General features: G+C 45.1%; 2 protein-coding genes and 1 long non-coding RNA gene across 3 annotated transcripts; all 3 read left to right on the top strand.

Moving 5' to 3' along the window:
- Nucleotides 1-1938: 1938 nt before the first annotated feature.
- On the top strand, nt 1939-6341 carry LOC115193057 (bile acid-CoA:amino acid N-acyltransferase-like). Its single transcript, XM_029752040.1, has 7 exons — nt 1939-1956; nt 4161-4337; nt 4628-4716; nt 4837-4930; nt 5232-5312; nt 5433-5574; nt 5823-6341. The coding sequence occupies exons 1-7, from the start codon at nt 1939-1941 to the stop codon at nt 5951-5953; spliced, it is 732 nt and encodes a 243-aa protein (XP_029607900.1). The 3' UTR covers nt 5954-6341.
- A 9986-nt stretch (nt 6342-16327) lies between these two features.
- On the top strand, nt 16328-17031 carry LOC115192743 (uncharacterized). Its single transcript, XR_003877987.1, has 3 exons — nt 16328-16475; nt 16766-16854; nt 16975-17031. It is a non-coding gene; the product is annotated as an uncharacterized LOC115192743 (long non-coding RNA).
- Nucleotides 17032-17033: 2 nt separating this feature from the next.
- LOC115192742 (bile acid-CoA:amino acid N-acyltransferase-like) lies at nt 17034-18477 on the top strand. The gene is made up of 4 exons (XM_029751556.1): nt 17034-17067; nt 17369-17449; nt 17570-17711; nt 17959-18477. Exons 2-4 carry the CDS (start codon nt 17369-17371, stop codon nt 18087-18089), a joined length of 354 nt encoding a protein of 117 aa, XP_029607416.1. The 5' UTR covers nt 17034-17067; the 3' UTR covers nt 18090-18477.
- The last annotated feature ends 1647 nt before the right edge of the window (nt 18478-20124 follow it).

The following is a 20124-nucleotide window of genomic DNA, read 5'->3' as shown; positions in this document are numbered from 1 at the left end:
TGAGGAACAGCTGCCGGTCCAACCCTAATCCGCCAGCTCTACTCAGCAGCGTGCATGCTGGTTCCCTCCAGCCAACATCAGTATGGTACAGCAGTCTCTGCACCGCCTTTAGCCGGAAGGCAGCCATCCTGCCCTCTAGTTCCACTAGGCCCTGTCCTCCTTTGTGGACGGTCATGTACAACACTGCCGCCCTCAGCCAGTGATGGCCCGACCAGAAGAAGTCCACCAGCTTGCGTTGCAGGTCTGCGAGCAAACTGGCGGGGGGGAGGGGGCGGGGGGTTGAGGACAGCCAGTTTATGCCACAGGAAAGATGCCACCAGGTTGTTAATTATCAGCACCCTCCCTCTATATGACACTTGGGACAGGAGCCACCTCCACCTGGCCAGTCTTGACACCACTGCATGTGACAGCCCCTCCCAGTTCTTCCTGACCCACTTCTCTGAGCCCAGGTAGGAGGAGGAGCCCTATCCCCCCATGCCCCACATTACAGAGCTTTGCTCTTGCCCCAGTTTACCTTAGCTAATGAAGCTCCCTCGTACACCTTCAGACTGGTCTCTAGTGCCTGCATATCTTGACCATCACAGAAACATCATCTGCATATGCTGACACTGCTATTCCTGTCACCACATCCATGCCTGTCCAGCACACTCCCTGCAGTCTCCTGCGTAGCAGTCCTAAAAAAGACTCAATGGCAAATGTGTATAACTGCCCAGATAGAGGGTATCCTTGTCTAATGCCCCGTCTCACTTAGACTGGCCTACTGAGCCCCCCTCCCACCTTAACCATACATGACGCCCCAGCATACAACAGCTTCACACGTCAAAAAACTCTCCCCAAACCCAAACATTACATTGAACAGATACTCATGGTCCACTCTATCAAAAGCCTTCTCTTGATCTAAAGAGACCAGTCCAAAGTTGACATTAGAACCTCTCGACAAGTCCAACAGGTCCCTAATTAAGAACAAGTTGTCTGTGATTGAGCGTCCCGGTACACAATATGTTTGGTCCTTATGTACTATCGAGTCCAAATGGGACTTCAGTCTGTTAGAGAGGACCTTGGCAAATATCTTGTAGTCCGCACAGAGTAATGCCACAGGCCTCCAGTTCTTAAGTTCACACAAGTCCTCTTTTTTTGGCAGGAGAGTCAGAGCCTCCCGACGGCAGCTCATAGGCAACTCTCCTACCCCGACGCATTCAGGCAACACGCAGAAGAAGTCCTGTCCAATTATTCCCCAGAATTCTTTATAAAACTCCACTGGGAGTTCATCAACCCCCGGTGCACGACCGGGGGACATCTGGGTTACGGCCTCTGCCAGTTCATGGGACAACAGAGGAATGTCCATTTCATCCCTCTGTGCCAGAGAGAGCTTAGGGAGTTCTGCAAACAAGACCTGAGCACACATAGGATCACACACTTCTGCCCTATACAACTCAGTATAAAACTCCACAGTCTGCTCCCGCATCTCACCCACCACAGAGGTCACCTGCCCATCAGACAGCCGTAGACAATGCATACCCTTGTCTTCACTGCTCTGTCTTTCCAAACCAAAGAAGAAGGAGCAGGGAGCATCCATCTCCTTGAGCATGTAGAACCTAGCTCTTACAAGTGCTCCCTTTGCTTTAACCTGGAAAAAACAGCCCAGGTCTCTACGTAGTTCAGCTAAATTAGCCTGGAGGCTTATATTGCCTTGCCCCACCATCTCTACCTCCATCTTGCTAAAACAACGCTCTAGTTCCCCCAATACTCTCCTAGCCTCTGAGGATGAGAGAGCTGTGTACTGTTAACAGAAAAGTCAAATTTGGACTTTCCCCACATCCCACCATTGACTCAGAGACTCATACTCCTCTCTTCGCTGCCCCCACCCTTCCCAAATAGTCTGGAAACCTGAGCAAAAAGTGGCATCTTGTAAGAGCTTTACATTTAACTTCCAATAAGATGCCTCCCGGGATCCTGGTGAAGTAGACAGCCGAGCCATGGTTATGTGATGATCGGAAAACCCCACCGGGAGAATGGTAGCGCCCAACAGCCTATTGCTCCGATTCCTAGACATGTAAAACCGATCAAGTCGTGCTGCACTCACCCTAGCCCCAAAAACCTTCACCCATGTATACTGTCTTGTGTTTGGATGTTTAGATCTCCAAACATCCACTAGGTCGAACTGATTAATGATGTCCCTTAACACTCCCACTAACACTGAATGAGGCTCCTCGCCATTTCTGTCTTTTGTAAAATCCGTTGTACAGTTCCAGTCTCCTCCGACCCCCAGCGTCTCCTCAGGCGCTACCTGTGAGAGTTCCTGTCTAAGACTCCCAAATAGAACCCCGCTTTCCCTCCCTGTATTAGGCGCATACACATTTATAAAGACAAAACCCATGTTGTTAATTTCTGCTTTAACAACAAGCAGCCTACCTTTGAGGAGCAAACTTTTACAGACGGACCCGGTGCAAAAAGGACTGCTACCCCTGCACTAAGATTTGTCCCATGGCTCAACACACTTGCCCCTTTCCACCAGAGCCCCCAATCGACTTCATGCAACACATCACTTTGTGTCTCCTGCAGAAACAACACCTGTACTTTTTTTTGTTTCACATATTCACCCAACACACTCCTCTTTCCCGCATCTCTGGCGCCATTTATATTGAGCGAGCCTATCCGAAGAGTCTCCATAAGAAGTGGGAGAAAAGCCAGCAGAGAAAGAGACCAATAGCAAAGCTCAAAAAGCCCCAGTGTCAGAAAGAAACTATATATCTAAACAGTGTCTGAAGGTAAACCTTTACACACTGTTGTGAGCCACTTCCTCAACCTAAACCGTTTCTGGGTGAGAGGACACCATGCTCCTCATTTTTCATAGCATGTTGTACTGATCTTACACATTTTCTCGGATCAGAAAAAAAAGCCACAAGATTAACTTTTTTCCCCTTGGTCTCATTCAGGAACCTTGTCAGTTCTCTCAACGTGTACTTAGACCCCTCTGCTTGACTGGCTGTCAGCTCCGGGCCCATTGAAGAGGAGTCTGAAAAAAATAACTCCTCATCCTCTTCCTCAGACTCACTTTCCTCCTCATCTCTATCTCCCACCCTGACCACCTGCCCTTCTCCCACCCTGACCATCCCCCACAGCAACAGGCAAAGTTTCCATGGTGCCTTTGACCACACCCTTTTTCCTTTTCCGCTTGACACCCTCCTCCTCCCCCCCTAGTCTCTTACACTTCCCCACTATACTCTCCTCATCCACTAGCATAACCTGACTAGACCCAGCATCATCTACACCACCCTCCATAGCATAACTAGGCCCAGCCTCCGCTACCCCACCATCTCTAGCCTGACTAGACCCAGCCTCAGCTACCCCACCATCTCTAGCCTGACTAGGCCCAGCCTCATCTACAACACCATCCCTGGCATGACTTGGCCCAGCCTCTGCTGTCTGCATCTCATTACCCCCTGCAATTTGACCTCGATTTCCCCCAGTGGCGCTTGTACCCTCACTTTGTCTATGGCCTTTATGTGGGCACGCAAAGCTCTTATGCCCCAAATCCCCACACTCAAAACACCGTAGACTATCTGTGCTGGCAAACCCTGCATAGAGCCCCTCCCCATGCCTCACTTTAAAATGCACATTTAGCTGTTGCTCATTGTTGTTCAGAAACATAAACATTTGCCTCCGGAACGAAACAACGTGCTTAACGGCATCTGTCTGAAAACCTGCCGACAGTACTCGAAAACCACTAGCAAACTTACCAAAACGTGTGTGTGTGTGTGTGTTTTATACACAAACAAACAACCATAATACCTGTGGTTGTTTGTTTGCTAGCTTGAATCCTTACTGCACCCAATCAGTACTTAATTAAGGCCTTTGGAATCAGGTCAGAGTGTTCCATGAAGGTGGATATCAGCACACTCACCACCATGCTGTCTCACCATGCTGTCTCATGTAGCACCGGGAAATAAAAGTCCCATGCATCAGATAATTGTTAAATATGAACCCATACCCCCCACACACAATTACCTCTGCATGTCTTATGTCAACATTTCTATCTGAGACTTGTCTTAATCTACAGTATATATTGTCTGGAGAAAATGTTGATGAATGCAGACATATTGGTGAATTTGCTCATACGAAAGATTGAGCAAGTTTGTGCTGCTAAAGACTGATGAAAGAATCCCAAGGACTTTGAGAACAACTCTCATACATATTGTACATCTATCTCATCTCAGAATGCTTTCAGACTACTGCAGGATCACCCTCTAGTGGCCACTGACAGAATTGCTCTACTTGGCATTTCCGCTGCTGTCCCAGTGGTTCTATCCATCACCGCCTACTCAAAAACTGTAAAGGTAAGTCCCTATGCAACTCTGTCATTTTTTTGATTTCGTGAATAAACACATATACATATTTGCTTGCACCAGACCAAAATGTCCCCGAAATACTCACCATCATTGAGTATGCGTATGTTTGGGAATATCACAAAGTTACTTGCCACATTAATATCAGAGAAAAGTTGCATTGTTGTCTATCAGTCCTTTTATTGTGTATATATGTTTCTCTGTCAGGAACATTTGTAGCATTAACACATAAAATGTAGTATTATTATTACGATGACTAAATCTCTGTCTACTCCTTTTAGCCAAGATGTTGTGTGTGCATCAGTGGCACCCATACTGGCCGAATTGGAGCCACCCAGTCCATTGCAGAAGCCTATAGTAGGATAGAAAAGTGAGTTGATACTTAATGTTTTTAATTTATGTGTGTCTCTTTACATAGCCAACTTTTTTAAAGAAGAAAAGTACTGTTTGACTTGGTTAAAGGGCATTACCTTTGCCCTTGCGTTTGCAGACTGTACAAAAAGGCCTGTCGATATGAGAAGAATCACATCATCGGGAGGGACGTTCTTTTACCTATTCCAGAAGATATAGACCTGAAAGTGGAAGTAAGATATCTGTTATGTACAGAAAGACCCTTCAGTCCTCTGCTCTTGTTTGGATGATTGTAGTGAGGGAAATGTATCCCACACAGGAGGACAGGATGATAAGGAGCTCTAAAAGATTACGCTGGAGAACTCAACCAATACTGGGAACAGTTTCACACTTTCTCCAGTCCTATCATGATCCTCCAGCATCTCACAAGATTGAGGGCTCAGAAGTATTGTTGTGTCTGTCAATATTCAATGTTTTCCTAAATGGCTGTTAATCTGTTCAGTTCAGCTCCATTTTGTTTTATTCTGTCCTCAGATGGGGAGGATAACATGTCCTCTGCTGCTGGTTGTTGGACAAGATGATCAGAGTAACGCCACTGTCGAATCAGCTGATGATGTGAGTTACTGTATGCATCATAAATGCTGTTTAAATACAAAAGAACAATGAGTTGAGAAGTCTTTTAGAGAAAATATGAAATGATCCTCATACTAATCTCCATCCTTTTCTCCTCCTCAGATGAAGCAGATGATGGAGAGAGCAGGGAACAGTAACCTGCTGACCACTCTGTCCTACCCTGGGGCTGGTCACCTGATTGAAATGCCGTATAGTCCCCACTGCAAGGTTTCATCCTTTCTGATGCCGATAAGCAGAGAGAGAGGTGCCTTTCGGAAGTCTGATCATTCATGTAGACAGTCTGTGCATAATTAGTTATTGTGCTTTGCCACACCTGATTCAACTGGTCAAGGAATCATCAACCTACAGTTCTATGTTCTTATTATGTTAAGTAAGGCTATTTTATGTTACTTGAACATACCAGTAAATTCATATAGGTCTACATTACACAGTCATAAGAATACCATGTCTCAAATGTGTTAAATCTAAAGCAGTCATTCCAACTTGTTGCAGTGTTGGCGCTGTGGGGAGGCCTCACCAAACCTCACGCTGTCGCACAGGAAGACTCATGGGAGAAGATTCTAGGTTTTCTGCGAGAGCATCTCTGTCACAGTGTCAAACCCCATGTTCAGTCAAGATTGTGAGCATTGTCTTACGTGAGGTGGCGTCACTACTATGCATGGGAGAAGGTTTTCTCCGAGAGCATCTCTTCCAGAGCCTTGAACCACAGTCTGGATTTTGAGTTCATCAACATACTGTAGAACAAAAATATGCTGAATTGATATTAAGATAGTAACAACCCAGATGCAGTGGAAGTGTACCACAGCATCAACCGCCACCTTGAATCATGATAACAATGAAACATTTATTCACACAGATCTCAACTTACTTTTTAGTCCTTTAAGTACAACTCATGTCACTGAATTCAACATCTATTGTTACCGTACTTATTAAGAATGATAAAATGTACTAATTTCTTCCTGATTTCAAATATGCTTATTGACACCCTGTTATTAAATGTGTTAAACTACAGTATAACTATATGACTGATTAGTTGATATTGATGCCATAAAAACATTTGTTTTTGCAAATGTTATATTTTAGTGATTTAGCATACGCTCTTATCCAGAGGGAGTTACAGGATTTCACGTGTTGACGCTGGAGAGACGAAGCAGGTACGGGGAGTCAAACATTTAATAAAGAACGGGCATGGAACAAGACAGGAATAGCGTCAGCAAACTAATAATACAGACAAAAAAAACAATACTATGCAGCAGCGGGGAATAGAGCTGGGGAACTGACAAATATAAGGGAGGAAATGAACAGGTGATAAGTGAGTCCATGTGAGTCCAATAACGCTGATGCACGTGACGAGGGAAGGCAGGTGTGCGTGATGGATGGCAGGAGTGCATGATGCAGGGCAACCTGGGGCCCTCAAGTGCCAGGGGGAGGGAAGAGCGGGAGCAGACGTGACACAGGAGCAATTAGGGTTAAGTGTCTTGCTCGAGGGCTCATCGGCAGAATATCGGGGATTCAGACCAACGACCGTTCAGGTACTGGTCAAACGCTCAGATCCGCCTGGCTACCTGAAAAAGTGTCACTTGCCATATCATCATGGTAATGCGTTATGCTTCATATGATTTATTTTGCTTCATCATGATGATGTGGCAAGTGACACTTTGCTTCTTCAAAATCCAATATCTAGAGAACTTGACTGCTGACATACAAAACATTTTCGGACTGTATCAACAGTGGACTACTGAAAAAAATTCAAAAATATAGTTTTTGCGTGCATTTTTCCTTTAAGATCATGTCCAGTCATTAGCAGTTTAATTAACATAAAAACGACAAAAATACAAAAACCAGAAACATGATGCGCAACCATGTATATGTTTAGACAAAAAAATAAATCCTGCTTCTGTGGAACCAAAGACATTGTTTTATCCATGATGATATTTTGCAAAAACAATACATGGAAGCATTCAGTTTACATTCTGCTGACATGCAAAACATTTTGGGACTATATTAACATAATAATGTAACAAATACCTAAATATTGTTTTGGTGTGGATTTTTCACTTACAAATTTAAACACTTACAAATTTGTAACATATTGTACGTTTTGGAATTCTAACATATCATACGAATTGCAGGATTTTTATTTTTTCCAGGACGTAAGATATCATACAAAATGGATGGCGAAGTACACAATTGTGCAACATTTTTGTGGACCTGTTTTGGCTCGTGGGCGCTACTTTCAAAACTACTGGCTGAAATGATACAAAACCTTCATAACGCATCTTTTACTTTTCTGTATTTTATTCTGATCCCCATTAGCTGTTGCTGAAACAGCCACTACACTTCCTGGGGTCCACACAAAACATGACATAATACAGAACATCAATAGACAAGAACAGCTCAAGGACTGAGCAACACAAATTTTAAATAAGAAAAATAGAAAGAAAAAAAGTTCCAAATGACAGTTACCCACACATTTACATTACATTTACGTCATTTAGCAGACACTCTTATCCAGAGCGACTTACAAATTGGTGCATTCACCTTATGATATCCAGTGGAACAACCACTTTACAATAGTACATCTATATCTTTTTTTGGGGGGGTGGGGGGTTAGAAGGATTACTTTATCCTATCCCAGGTATTCCTTAAAGAGGTGGAGTTTCAGGTGTCTCCGGAAGGTGGTGATTGACTCCGCTGTCCTGGCGTCGTGAGGGAGCTTGTTCCACCATTGGGGTGCCAGAGCAGCGAACAGTTTTGATTGGGCTGAGCGGGAACTGTGCTTCCGCAGAGGTAGGGAGGCGAGCAGGCCAGAGGTGGATGAACGCAGTGCCCTTCTTTGGGTGTAGGGACTGATCAGAGCCTGAAGGTACGGAGGTCCCGTTCCCCTCACAGCTCTGTAGGCAAGCACCATGGTCTTGTAGCAGATGCGAGCTTCAACTGGAAGCCAGTGGAGTGTGCGGAGGAGCGGGGTGACGTGAGAGAACTTGGGAAGGTTGAACACCAGATGGGCTGTGGCGTTCTGGATGAGTTGTAGGGGTTTAATGGCACAGGCAGGGAGCCCCTTCCAACAGCGAGTTGCAGTAATCCAGACGGGAGATGACAAGTGCCTGGATTAGGACCTGCGCCGCTTCCTGTGTGAGGCAGGGTCGTACTATGCGAATGTTGTAGAGCATGAACCTACAGGATCGGGTCACCGCCTTGATGTTAGCGGACAATGACAGGGTGTTGTCCAGGGTCACGCCAAGGCTCTTAGCACTCTGGGAGGACGACACAATGGAGTTGTCAACTGTGATGGCGAGATCATGGAACGGGCAGTCCTTCCCCGGGAGGAAGAGCAGCTCCGTCTTGCCGAGGTTCAGCTTGATGTGGTGATCCGTCATCCACACTGATATGTCTGCCAGACATGCAGAGATGCGATTCGTCACATGGTTATCAGAAGGGGGAAAGGAGAAGATTAATTGTGTGTCGTCTGCGTAGCAGATAGGAGAGACCATGTGAGGATATGACAGAGCCAAGTGACTTGGTGCATAGCGAGAATAGGAGAGGGCCTAGAACTGAGCCCTGGGGGACACCAGTGGTGAGAGCACGTGGTGCGGAGACAGATTCTCGCCACGCCACCTGGTAGGAGCGACCTGTCAGGTAGGACGCAATCCAAGAGTGAGCCACGCCGGAGATGCCCAACTCGGAGAAGGTGGAGAGGAGGATCTGATGGTTCACAGTATCAAAGGCAGCAAATAGGTCTAGAAGGATGAGAGCAGAGGAGAGAGAGTTAGCTTTAGCAGTGCGGAGAGCCTCCGTGACACAGAGAAGAGCAGTCTCAGTTGAATGACCAGTCTTGAAACCTGACTGATTTGGATCAAGAAGGTCATTCTGAGAGAGATAGCAAGAGAGCTGGCCAAGGACGGCACGCTCAAGAGTTTTGGAGAGAAAAGAAAGAAGGGATACTGGTCTGTAGTTGTTGACATCGGAGGGATCGAGTGTAGGTTTTTTGAGAAGGGGTGCAACTCTCGCTCTCTTGAAGACGGAAGGGACGTAGCCAGCGGTCAAGGATGAGTTGATGAGCGAGGTGAGGTAAGGGAGAAGGTCTCCGGAAATGGTCTGGAGGAGAGAGGAGGGGATGTTGGTTGTTGGGCGGCCGGCCGTCACAAGTCGCAAGATTTCATCTGAAGAGAAAGGGGAGAAAGAGGTCAAAGCATAGGGTAGGGCAATGTGAGCAGGACCAGCGGTGTCGTTCGACTTAACTGATCGTCTTTGGTCTGCAGCATGTTGAGTAGAACATTGTTACTTTAAGTAGCGTTCAACAAAACTGCATGCATGTTATCAAGAAAGAGCGCGCCTGTTTGTAGATAACTCGTTAGATTTATCTAGTTTGGCGTGGACTTGATCGTATTTAGTTTTGGCTGAATTGAGTTGTTCCTGTAGCATACGATTTTGTTCCTGTAGAAAATAATTTGTTGAAGAGTTTGTGCTTGTTCATCATCATAGGTTTTTGCAATTACATTTAATTTTTCAGTTTCCAAACACATTTCCGTAGCTAGAATAATTTTTCCCTTTTCTGCATTTGTCAATGGTTTCCGGGTTCTATCCACCTGTCCCTTTATGTTTACCGTTACCTGCTCGTGATTCAGCTGTGCACTGCGGTATTGGACTGATGCCAATCTCGGATGGCAAGACATCAGGGCTAGACTGGAGAGAACCTTTACGAGGCCTGCGCCCGACGGTTGATTTTGGAGAGCGTTGTGTGCCATGTCTGCTGTTTTTCCGCTAATGGCATAATTAGGGTTGGTATCGCTGCTGAGGTCAGAGATCAATCCATTTATGGGTGGAGGTTCACTAATTAGCAGGCGGGTGGGGACTACCCCTTCTGATAGCTTGCACATTATTAGAACATTTGAAAGGAAAACTGTTATTCCTCATTTTCCAAAGTTTGGTTTTGGAATACGTTGGAAGCTGCAAAGACGATTTTAATCTATTTATAGACGTTAATGAACCATCAGTACTGTACTAGTAATGTGGGAGTTGGACATGAATGAATTTGCAAAAGCAAATTAATCAATGATTAGGATTAATCATACCTGGATAGGCTATCGGGGAATTAAACTTTAATTAACCTGGGAAGTTGTTCATCTAGGTTACTATTGAAAAGTTTAAAATGTCTCATTTAATTGGAAGAACCTAAAAAGGTATGTTTGACAATTTAACCTATTAAATTGAATGAGACGATGATATCCTATCTATTGGGATTGTCTGGATTATCATAAAAGTGTCGCCAGTAGTTTAAATGTTAGGTATCATTCACCACTAGGTTCATCTCTCCCTAAGGCCGAAGCCACGTGGGATTCCCGCTGGAGGCGGGACATCCGTCAGTAATGAGGTTTGAGTTTGAGTTTATTTTATTTTTACAGGGACAGTGCACATTAATCAATGTTTCAGTAAAAGTGCCGGTTTTATCTAGCCGAGTGAGTGAGAGAGAGAGAGCGAGAGAGACTTTTTAGACTTTTGGTCTTTCTTTAATGGAACATTCTCATTTCATTTAAAACCCCCCCCCCCCCCCCCCCTTAAAAATAAAACCCCAAAATATATCCTGTACTGCATACATGTACCATACTTACCTTTCCAGCTACCACATGATACAAACCAACATCACAATACCCAAAACAATACCCACTCCTACAACCGTATATCCAAAACATCTTCCCCAGCTATACAGACAGCCCCCCAACACACCATATCTCCTTAAACATCTCAACAATATTTATCATTTTATAGAACTCAAACTCAACCCTAAGGCGCGCTGAGACCATCCCATTAAACAATAGTAAAGGGTCTATTATCCCCCCACCTTTGACCCTGTTCCTCTTTGTTAGCCAAATTGCTAACTTTGCCTGAGCAAACAGAAAATTCAACAAAACACATTTGGCCTTCTCCTTACTCGAATACCTGTATTCCATTATAAACACCCCAACAGTAAAAACCACCCCCAACCTCTCACACAGACATTCCAACAGAGACATTAATGGCATTAACCTGGTGCACAAAGAAAACACATGAATCACAGTTTCTTTCATTTTACAGAAAGGACACCCCTGCCCGACTCCCGGTGCCAACCAGCTGTTAGTGGCCAGGGCTCCATGAAGAACTCTCCACTGGAGATCCATTGACCTCTTTGGTACTGGGGGTTTGTAAAGCCCCCTCCATCTAAAACCCACCATACTCTCCTCCCCACATACCCCTGCCACTGATGTGCCCTCACTCCTTTTCGGCTTCTAATGTTCCTAACCTTAACGCAGAGGTTGTAGAGGGCTTTACCTCCCAACCCCTTCAAACTCCCCCAGGCTCGGAGTGTTAAAATCTAACAAGTCCTCCAGACCCCCTTGCCAGTCTCCAGTCTCTGCCGTCACCTGCAGTGGCGGAAACAGTGGTGGCACCTCTCCCTTTGGCCGCTCAAACATCCCCCTTACCGGCTCAGAAAGTGCCTCCTGGACCTCCTCCAGGAATCTCTCCAGCAGCCTAAGAGACGTTATTCCTGTTTGTTGTGCCAAGACGTCCAGGGTTTTCCACCCCTCCTCTCCCAGCAGTCTCAGGTCACCCAGCCTTTGTAAACCCGCTGCCATCAGTTGCCTCTGCAGGGTGGCCGACTGAACCGATCTCAAAGGGATGGCTGGGTTGTGGAAGATAGGCTCCTCCCACACCCAGAGCCCAGGCTCCACACCCCCTTCTCGTGTGGGCCTTAGCAGCTGCCAGGCCCTCAGCATTGCAGAGTAGAAATCTGAGAGACCTGCTGTAGTCAGCCTCTCCAGCTTCATGAGGAACAGCTGCCGGTCCAACCCTAATCCGCCAGCTCTACTCAGCAGCGTGCATGCTGGTTCCCTCCAGCCAACATCAGTATGGTACAGCAGTCTCTGCACCGCCTTTAGCCGGAAGGCAGCCATCCTGCCCTCTAGTTCCACTAGGCCCTGTCCTCCTTTGTGGACGGTCATGTACAACACCGCCGCCCTCAGCCAGTGATGGCCCGACCAGAAGAAGTCCACCAGCTTGCGTTGCAGGTCTGCGAGCAAACTGGCGGGGGGGAGGGGGCGGGGGGTTGAGGACAGCCAGTTTATGCCACAGGAAAGATGCCACCAGGTTGTTAATTATCAGCACCCTCCCTCTATATGACACTTGGGACAGGAGCCACCTCCACCTGGCCAGTCTTGACACCACTGCATGTGACAGCCCCTCCCAGTTCTTCCTGACCCACTTCTCTGAGCCCAGGTAGGAGGAGGAGCCCTATCCCCCCATGCCCCACATTACAGAGCTTTGCTCTTGCCCCAGTTTACCTTAGCTAATGAAGCTCCCTCGTACACCTTCAGACTGGTCTCTAGTGCCTGCATATCTTGACCATCACAGAAACATCATCTGCATATGCTGACACTGCTATTCCTGTCACCACATCCATGCCTGTCCAGCACACTCCCTGCAGTCTCCTGCGTAGCAGTCCTAAAAAAGACTCAATGGCAAATGTGTATAACTGCCCAGATAGAGGGTATCCTTGTCTAATGCCCCGTCTCACTTAGACTGGCCTACTGAGCCCCCCTCCCACCTTAACCATACATGACGCCCCAGCATACAACAGCTTCACACGTCAAAAAACTCTCCCCAAACCCAAACATTACATTGAACAGATACTCATGGTCCACTCTATCAAAAGCCTTCTCTTGATCTAAAGAGACCAGTCCAAAGTTGACATTAGAACCTCTCGACAAGTCCAACAGGTCCCTAATTAAGAACAAGTTGTCTGTGATTGAGCGTCCCGGTACACAATATGTTTGGTCCTTATGTACTATCGAGTCCAAATGGGACTTCAGTCTGTTAGAGAGGACCTTGGCAAATATCTTGTAGTCCGCACAGAGTAATGCCACAGGCCTCCAGTTCTTAAGTTCACACAAGTCCTCTTTTTTTGGCAGGAGAGTCAGAGCCTCCCGACGGCAGCTCATAGGCAACTCTCCTACCCCGACGCATTCAGGCAACACGCAGAAGAAGTCCTGTCCAATTATTCCCCAGAATTCTTTATAAAACTCCACTGGGAGTTCATCAACCCCCGGTGCACGACCGGGGGACATCTGGGTTACGGCCTCTGCCAGTTCATGGGACAACAGAGGAATGTCCATTTCATCCCTCTGTGCCAGAGAGAGCTTAGGGAGTTCTGCAAACAAGACCTGAGCACACATAGGATCACACACTTCTGCCCTATACAACTCAGTATAAAACTCCACAGTCTGCTCCCGCATCTCACCCACCACAGAGGTCACCTGCCCATCAGACAGCCGTAGACAATGCATACCCTTGTCTTCACTGCTCTGTCTTTCCAAACCAAAGAAGAAGGAGCAGGGAGCATCCATCTCCTTGAGCATGTAGAACCTAGCTCTTACAAGTGCTCCCTTTGCTTTAACCTGGAAAAAACAGCCCAGGTCCCTACGTAGTTCAGCTAAATTAGCCTGGAGGCTTATATTGCCTTGCCCCACCATCTCTACCTCCATCTTGCTAAAACAACGCTCTAGTTCCCCCAATACTCTCCTAGCCTCTGAGGATGAGAGAGCTGTGTACTGTTAACAGAAAAGTCAAATTTGGACTTTCCCCACATCCCACCATTGACTCAGAGACTCATACTCCTCTCTTCGCTGCCCCCACCCTTCCCAAATAGTCTGGAAACCTGAGCAAAAAGTGGCATCTTGTAAGAGCTTTACATTTAACTTCCAATAAGATGCCTCCCGGGATCCTGGTGAAGTAGACAGCCGAGCCATGGTTATGTGATGATCGGAAAACCCCACCGGGAGAATGGTAGCGCCCAACAGCCTATTGCTCCGATTCCTAGACATGTAAAACCGATCAAGTCGTGCTGCACTCACCCTAGCCCCAAAAACCTTCACCCATGTATACTGTCTTGTGTTTGGATGTTTAGATCTCCAAACATCCACTAGGTCGAACTGATTAATGATGTCCCTTAACACTCCCACTAACACTGAATGAGGCTCCTCGCCATTTCTGTCTTTTGTAAAATCCGTTGTACAGTTCCAGTCTCCTCCGACCCCCAGCGTCTCCTCAGGCGCTACCTGTGAGAGTTCCTGTCTAAGACTCCCAAATAGAACCCCGCTTTCCCTCCCTGTATTAGGCGCATACACATTTATAAAGACAAAACCCATGTTGTTAATTTCTGCTTTAACAACAAGCAGCCTACCTTTGAGGAGCAAACTTTTACAGACGGACCCGGTGCAAAAAGGACTGCTACCCCTGCACTAAGATTTGTCCCATGGCTCAACACACTTGCCCCTTTCCACCAGAGCCCCCAATCGACTTCATGCAACACATCACTTTGTGTCTCCTGCAGAAACAACACCTGTACTTTTTTTTGTTTCACATATTCACCCAACACACTCCTCTTTCCCGCATCTCTGGCGCCATTTATATTGAGCCAGCCTACCCGAAGAGTCTCCATAAGAAGTGGGAGAAAAGCCAGCAGAGAAAGAGACCAATAGCAAAGCTCAAAAAGCCCCAGTGTCAGAAAGAAACTATATATCTAAACAGTGTCTGAAGGTAAACCTTTACACACTGTTGTGAGCCACTTCCTCAACCTAAACCGTTTCTGGGTGAGAGGACACCATGCTCCTCATTTTTCATAGCATGTTGTACTGATCTTACACATTTTCTCGGATCAGAAAAAAAAGCCACAAGATTAACTTTTTTCCCCTTGGTCTCATTCAGGAACCTTGTCAGTTCTCTCAACGTGTACTTAGACCCCTCTGCTTGACTGGCTGTCAGCTCCGGGCCCATTGAAGAGGAGTCTGAAAAAAATAACTCCTCATCCTCTTCCTCAGACTCACTTTCCTCCTCATCTCTATCTCCCACCCTGACCACCTGCCCTTCTCCCACCCTGACCATCCCCCACAGCAACAGGCAAAGTTTCCATGGTGCCTTTGACCACACCCTTTTTCCTTTTCCGCTTGACACCCTCCTCCTCCCCCCCTAGTCTCTTACACTTCCCCACTATACTCTCCTCATCCACTAGCATAACCTGACTAGACCCAGCATCATCTACACCACCCTCCATAGCATAACTAGGCCCAGCCTCCGCTACCCCACCATCTCTAGCCTGACTAGACCCAGCCTCAGCTACCCCACCATCTCTAGCCTGACTAGGCCCAGCCTCATCTACACCACCATCTCTTGCATGACTAGGCCCAGCCTCTGCTGTCTGCATCTCATTACCCCCTGCAATTTGACCTCGATTTCCCCCAGTGGCGCTTGTACCCTCACTTTGTCTATGGCCTTTATGTGGGCACGCAAAGCTCTTATGCCCCAAATCCCCACACTCAAAACACCGTAGACTATCTGTGCTGGCAAACCCTGCATAGAGCCCCTCCCCATGCCTCACTTTAAAATGCACATTTAGCTGTTGCTCATTGTTGTTCAGAAACATAAACATTTGCCTCCGGAACGAAACAACGTGCTTAACGGCATCTGTCTGAAAACCTGCCGACAGTACTCGAAAACCACTAGCAAACTTACCAAAACGTGTGTGTGTGTGTGTGTTTTATACACAAACAAACAACCATAATACCTGTGGTTGTTTGTTTGCTAGCTTGAATCCTTACTGCACCCAATCAGTACTTAATTAAGGCCTTTGGAATCAGGTCAGAGTGTTCCATGAAGGTGGATATCAGCACACTCACCACCATGCTGTCTCACCATGCTGTCTCATGTAGCACCGGGAAATAAAAGTCCCATGCATCAGATAATTGTTAAATATGAACCCATACCCCCCACACACAATTACCTCTGCATGTCTTATGTCAACATTTCTATCTGAGACTTGTCTTAATCTACAGTATATATTGTCTGGAGAAAATGTTGATGAATGCAGACATATTGGTGAATTTGCTCATACGAAAGATTGAGCAAGTTTATGCTGCTAAAGACTGATGAAAGAATCCCAAGGACTTTGAGAACAACTCTCATACATATTGTACATCTCATTTCTCATCTCAGAATGCTTTCAGACTACTGCAGGATCACCCTCTAGTGGCCACTGACAGAATTGCTCTACTTGGCATTTCCGCTGCTGTCCCAGTGGTTCTATCCATCACCGCCTACTCAAAAACTGTAAAGGTAAGTCCCTATGCAACTCTGTCATTTTTTTGATTTCGTGAATAAACACATATACATATTTGCTTGCACCAGACCAAAATGTCCCCGAAATACTCACCATCATTGAGTATGCGTATGTTTGGGAATATCACAAAGTTACTTGCCACATTAATATCAGAGAAAAGTTGCATTGTTGTCTATCAGTCCTTTTATTGTGTATATATGTTTCTCTGTCAGGAACATTTGTAGCATTAACACATAAAATGTAGTATTATTATTACGATGACTAAATCTCTGTCTACTCCTTTTAGCCAAGATGTTGTGTGTGCATCAGTGGCACCCATACTGGCCGAATTGGAGCCACCCAGTCCATTGCAGAAGCCTATAGTAGGATAGAAAAGTGAGTTGATACTTAATGTTTTTAATTTATGTGTGTCTCTTTACATAGCCAACTTTTTTAAAGAAGAAAAGTACTGTTTGACTTGGTTAAAGCGCATTACCTTTACCCTCGCGTTTGCAGACTGTACAAAAAGGCCTGTCGATATGAGAAGAATCACATCATCGGGAGGGACGTTTTCTACCTATTCCAGAAGATATAGACCTGAAAGTGGAAGTAAGATATCTGTTATGTACAGAAAGACCCTTCAGTCCTCTGCTCTTGTTTGGATGATTGTAGTGAGGGAAATGTATCCCACACAGGAGGACAGGATGATAAGGAGCTCTAAAAGATTACGCTGGAGAACTCAACCAATACTGGGAACAGTTTCACACTTTCTCCAGTCCTATCATGATCCTCCAGTATCTCACAAGATTGAGGGCTCAGAAGTATTGTTGTGTCTGTGAATATTCAATGTTTTCCTAAATGGCTATTAATCTGTTCAGTTCTGCTCCATTTTGTTTTATTCTGTCCTCAGATGGGGAGGATAACATGTCCTCTGCTGCTGGTTGTTGGACAAGATGATCAGAGTAACGCCACTGTCGAATCAGCTGATGATGTGAGTTACTGTATGCATCATAAATGCTGTTTAAATACAAAAGAACAATGAGTTGAGAAGTCTTTTAGAGAAAATATGAAATGATCCTCGTACTAATCTCCATCCTTTTCTCCTCCTCAGATGAAGCAGATGATGGAGAGAGCAGGGAACAGTAACCTGCTGACCACTCTGTCCTACCCTGGGGCTGGTCACCTGATTGAAATGCCGTATAGTCCCCACTGCAAGGTTTCATCCTTTCTGATGCCGATAAGCAGAGAGAGAGGTGCCTTTCGGAAGTCTGATCATTCATGTAGACAGTCTGTGCATAATTAGTTATTGTGCTTTGCCACACCTGATTCAACTAGTCAAGGAATCATCAACCTACAGTTCTATGTTCTTATTATCTTAAGTAAGGCTATTTATGTTACTTGAACATACCAGTAATTTCATATAGGTCTACATTACACAGTCATAAGAATACCATGTCTCAAATGTGTTAAATCTAAAGCAGTCATTCCAACTTGTTGCAGTGTTGGCGCTGTGGGGAGGCCTCACCAAACCTCACGCTGTCGCACAGGAAGACTCATGGGAGAAGATTCTAGGTTTTCTGCGAGAGCATCTCTGTCACAGTGTCAAACCCCATGTTCAGTCAAGATTGTGAGCATTGTCTTACGTGAGGTGGCGTCACTACTATGCATGGGAGAAGGTTTTCTCCGAGAGCATCTCTTCCAGAGCCTTGAACCACAGTCTGGATTTTGAGTTCATCAACATACTGTAGAACAAAAATATGCTGAATTGATATTAAGATAGTAACAACCCAGATGCAGTGGAAGTGTACCACAGCATCAACCGCCACCTTGAATCATGATAACAATGAAACATTTATTCACACAGATCTCAACTTACTTTTTAGTCCTTTAAGTACAACTCATGTCACTGAATTCAACATCTATTGTTACCGTACTTATTAAGAATGATAAAATGTACTAATTTCTTCCTGATTTCAAATATGCTTATTGACACCCTGTTATTAAATGTGTTAAACTACAGTATAACTATATGACTGATTAGTTGATATTGATGCCATAAAAACATTTGTTTTTGCAAATGTTATATTTTAGTGATTTAGCATACGCTCTTATCCAGAGGGAGTTACAGGATTTCACGTGTTGACGCTGGAGAGACGAAGCAGGTGCGGGGAGTCAAACATTTAATAAAGAACGGGCATGGAACAAGACAGGAATAGCGTCAGCAAACTAATAATACAGACAAAAAAAACAATACTATGCAGCAGCGGGGAATAGAGCTGGGGAACTGACAAATATAAGGGAGGAAATGAACAGGTGATAAGTGAGTCCATGTGAGTCCAATAACGCTGATGCACGTGACGAGGGAAGGCAGGTGTGCGTGATGGATGGCAGGAGTGCATGATGCAGGGCAACCTGGGGCCCTCAAGTGCCAGGGGGAGGGAAGAGCGGGAGCAGACGTGACACAGGAGCAATTAGGGTTAAGTGTCTTGCTCGAGGGCACATCGGCAGAATATCGGGGATTCAGACCAACGACCGTTCAGGTACTGGTCAAAACGCTCAGATCCGCCTGGCTACCTGAAAAAGTGTCACTTGCCACATCATCATGATAATGCGTTATGCTTCATATGATTTATTTTGCTTCATCATGATGATGTGGCAAGTGACACTTTGCTTCTTCAAAATCCAATATCTTGAGAACTTGACTGCTGACATACAAAACATTTTCGGACTGTATCAACAGTGGACTAATGAAAAAAATTCAAAAATATAGTTTTTGCGTGCATTTTTCCTTTAAGATCATGTCCAGTCATTAGCAGTTTAATTAACATAAAAACAACAAAAATACAAAAACCAGAAACATGATGCGCAACCATGTATATGTTTAGACAAAAAAATAAATCCTGCTTCTGTGGAACCAAAGACATTGTTTTATCCATGATGATATTTTGCAAAAACAATACATGGAAGCATTCAGTTTACATTCTGCTGACATGCAAAACATTTTGGGACTATATTAACAGTTCAATAATGTAACAAATACCTAAATATTGTTTTGGTGTGGATTTTTTCACTTACAAATTTAAGCACTTACAAATTTGTAACATATTGTACGTTTTGGAATTCTAACATATCATACGAATTGCAGGATTTTTATTTTTTCCAGGACGTAAGATATCATACAAATGGATGGCGAAGTACACAATTGTGCAACATTTTTGTGGACCTGTTTTGGCTCGTGGGCGCTACTTTCAAAACTACTGGCTGAAATGATACAAAACCTTCATAACGCATCTTTTACTTTTCTGTATTTTATTCTGATCCCCATTAGCTGTTGCTGAAACAGCCACTACACTTCCTGGGGTCCACACAAAACATGACATAATACAGAACATCAATAGACAAGAACAGCTCAAGGACTGAGCAACACAATTTTAAATAAGAAAAATAGAAAGAAAAAAAGTTCCAAATGACAGTTACCCACACATTTACATTACATTTACGTCATTTAGCAGACACTCTTATCCAGAGCGACTTACAAATTGGGGCATTCACCTTATGATATCCAGTGGAACAACCACTTTACAATAGTACATCTATATCTTTTTTTGGGGGGGTGGGGGGTTAGAAGGATTACTTTATCCTATCCCAGGTATTCCTTAAAGAGGT

This window comes from Salmo trutta, chromosome 4 (genome assembly GCF_901001165.1).
Source record: "Salmo trutta chromosome 4, fSalTru1.1, whole genome shotgun sequence".
Classification (NCBI taxonomy): domain Eukaryota; kingdom Metazoa; phylum Chordata; class Actinopteri; order Salmoniformes; family Salmonidae; genus Salmo; species Salmo trutta.
The sequence above is the reverse complement of the archived record's forward strand: the minus strand, read 5'-3'. Positions and strand labels throughout refer to the sequence as shown.

What these genes read in the sequence shown, in the direction of transcription:
- LOC115193057 (XM_029752040.1), top strand. An exon ending in CCTACTCAAAAACTGTAAAG is followed by an intron (nt 4,338 to 4,627) that starts GTAAGTCCCTAT and finishes TACTCCTTTTAG; the next exon opens with CCAAGATGTTGTGTGTGCAT. An exon ending in GCCGATAAGCAGAGAGAGAG is followed by an intron (nt 5,575 to 5,822) that starts GTGCCTTTCGGA and finishes AACTTGTTGCAG; the next exon opens with TGTTGGCGCTGTGGGGAGGC.
- LOC115192742 (XM_029751556.1), top strand. Translation starts at nt 17,369, where the DNA reads ATGGGGAGGATAACATGTCCTCTGCTGCTGGTTGTTGGACAAGATGAT. An exon ending in CTGTCGAATCAGCTGATGAT is followed by an intron (nt 17,450 to 17,569) that starts GTGAGTTACTGT and finishes TCTCCTCCTCAG; the next exon opens with ATGAAGCAGATGATGGAGAG. An exon ending in GCCGATAAGCAGAGAGAGAG is followed by an intron (nt 17,712 to 17,958) that starts GTGCCTTTCGGA and finishes AACTTGTTGCAG; the next exon opens with TGTTGGCGCTGTGGGGAGGC.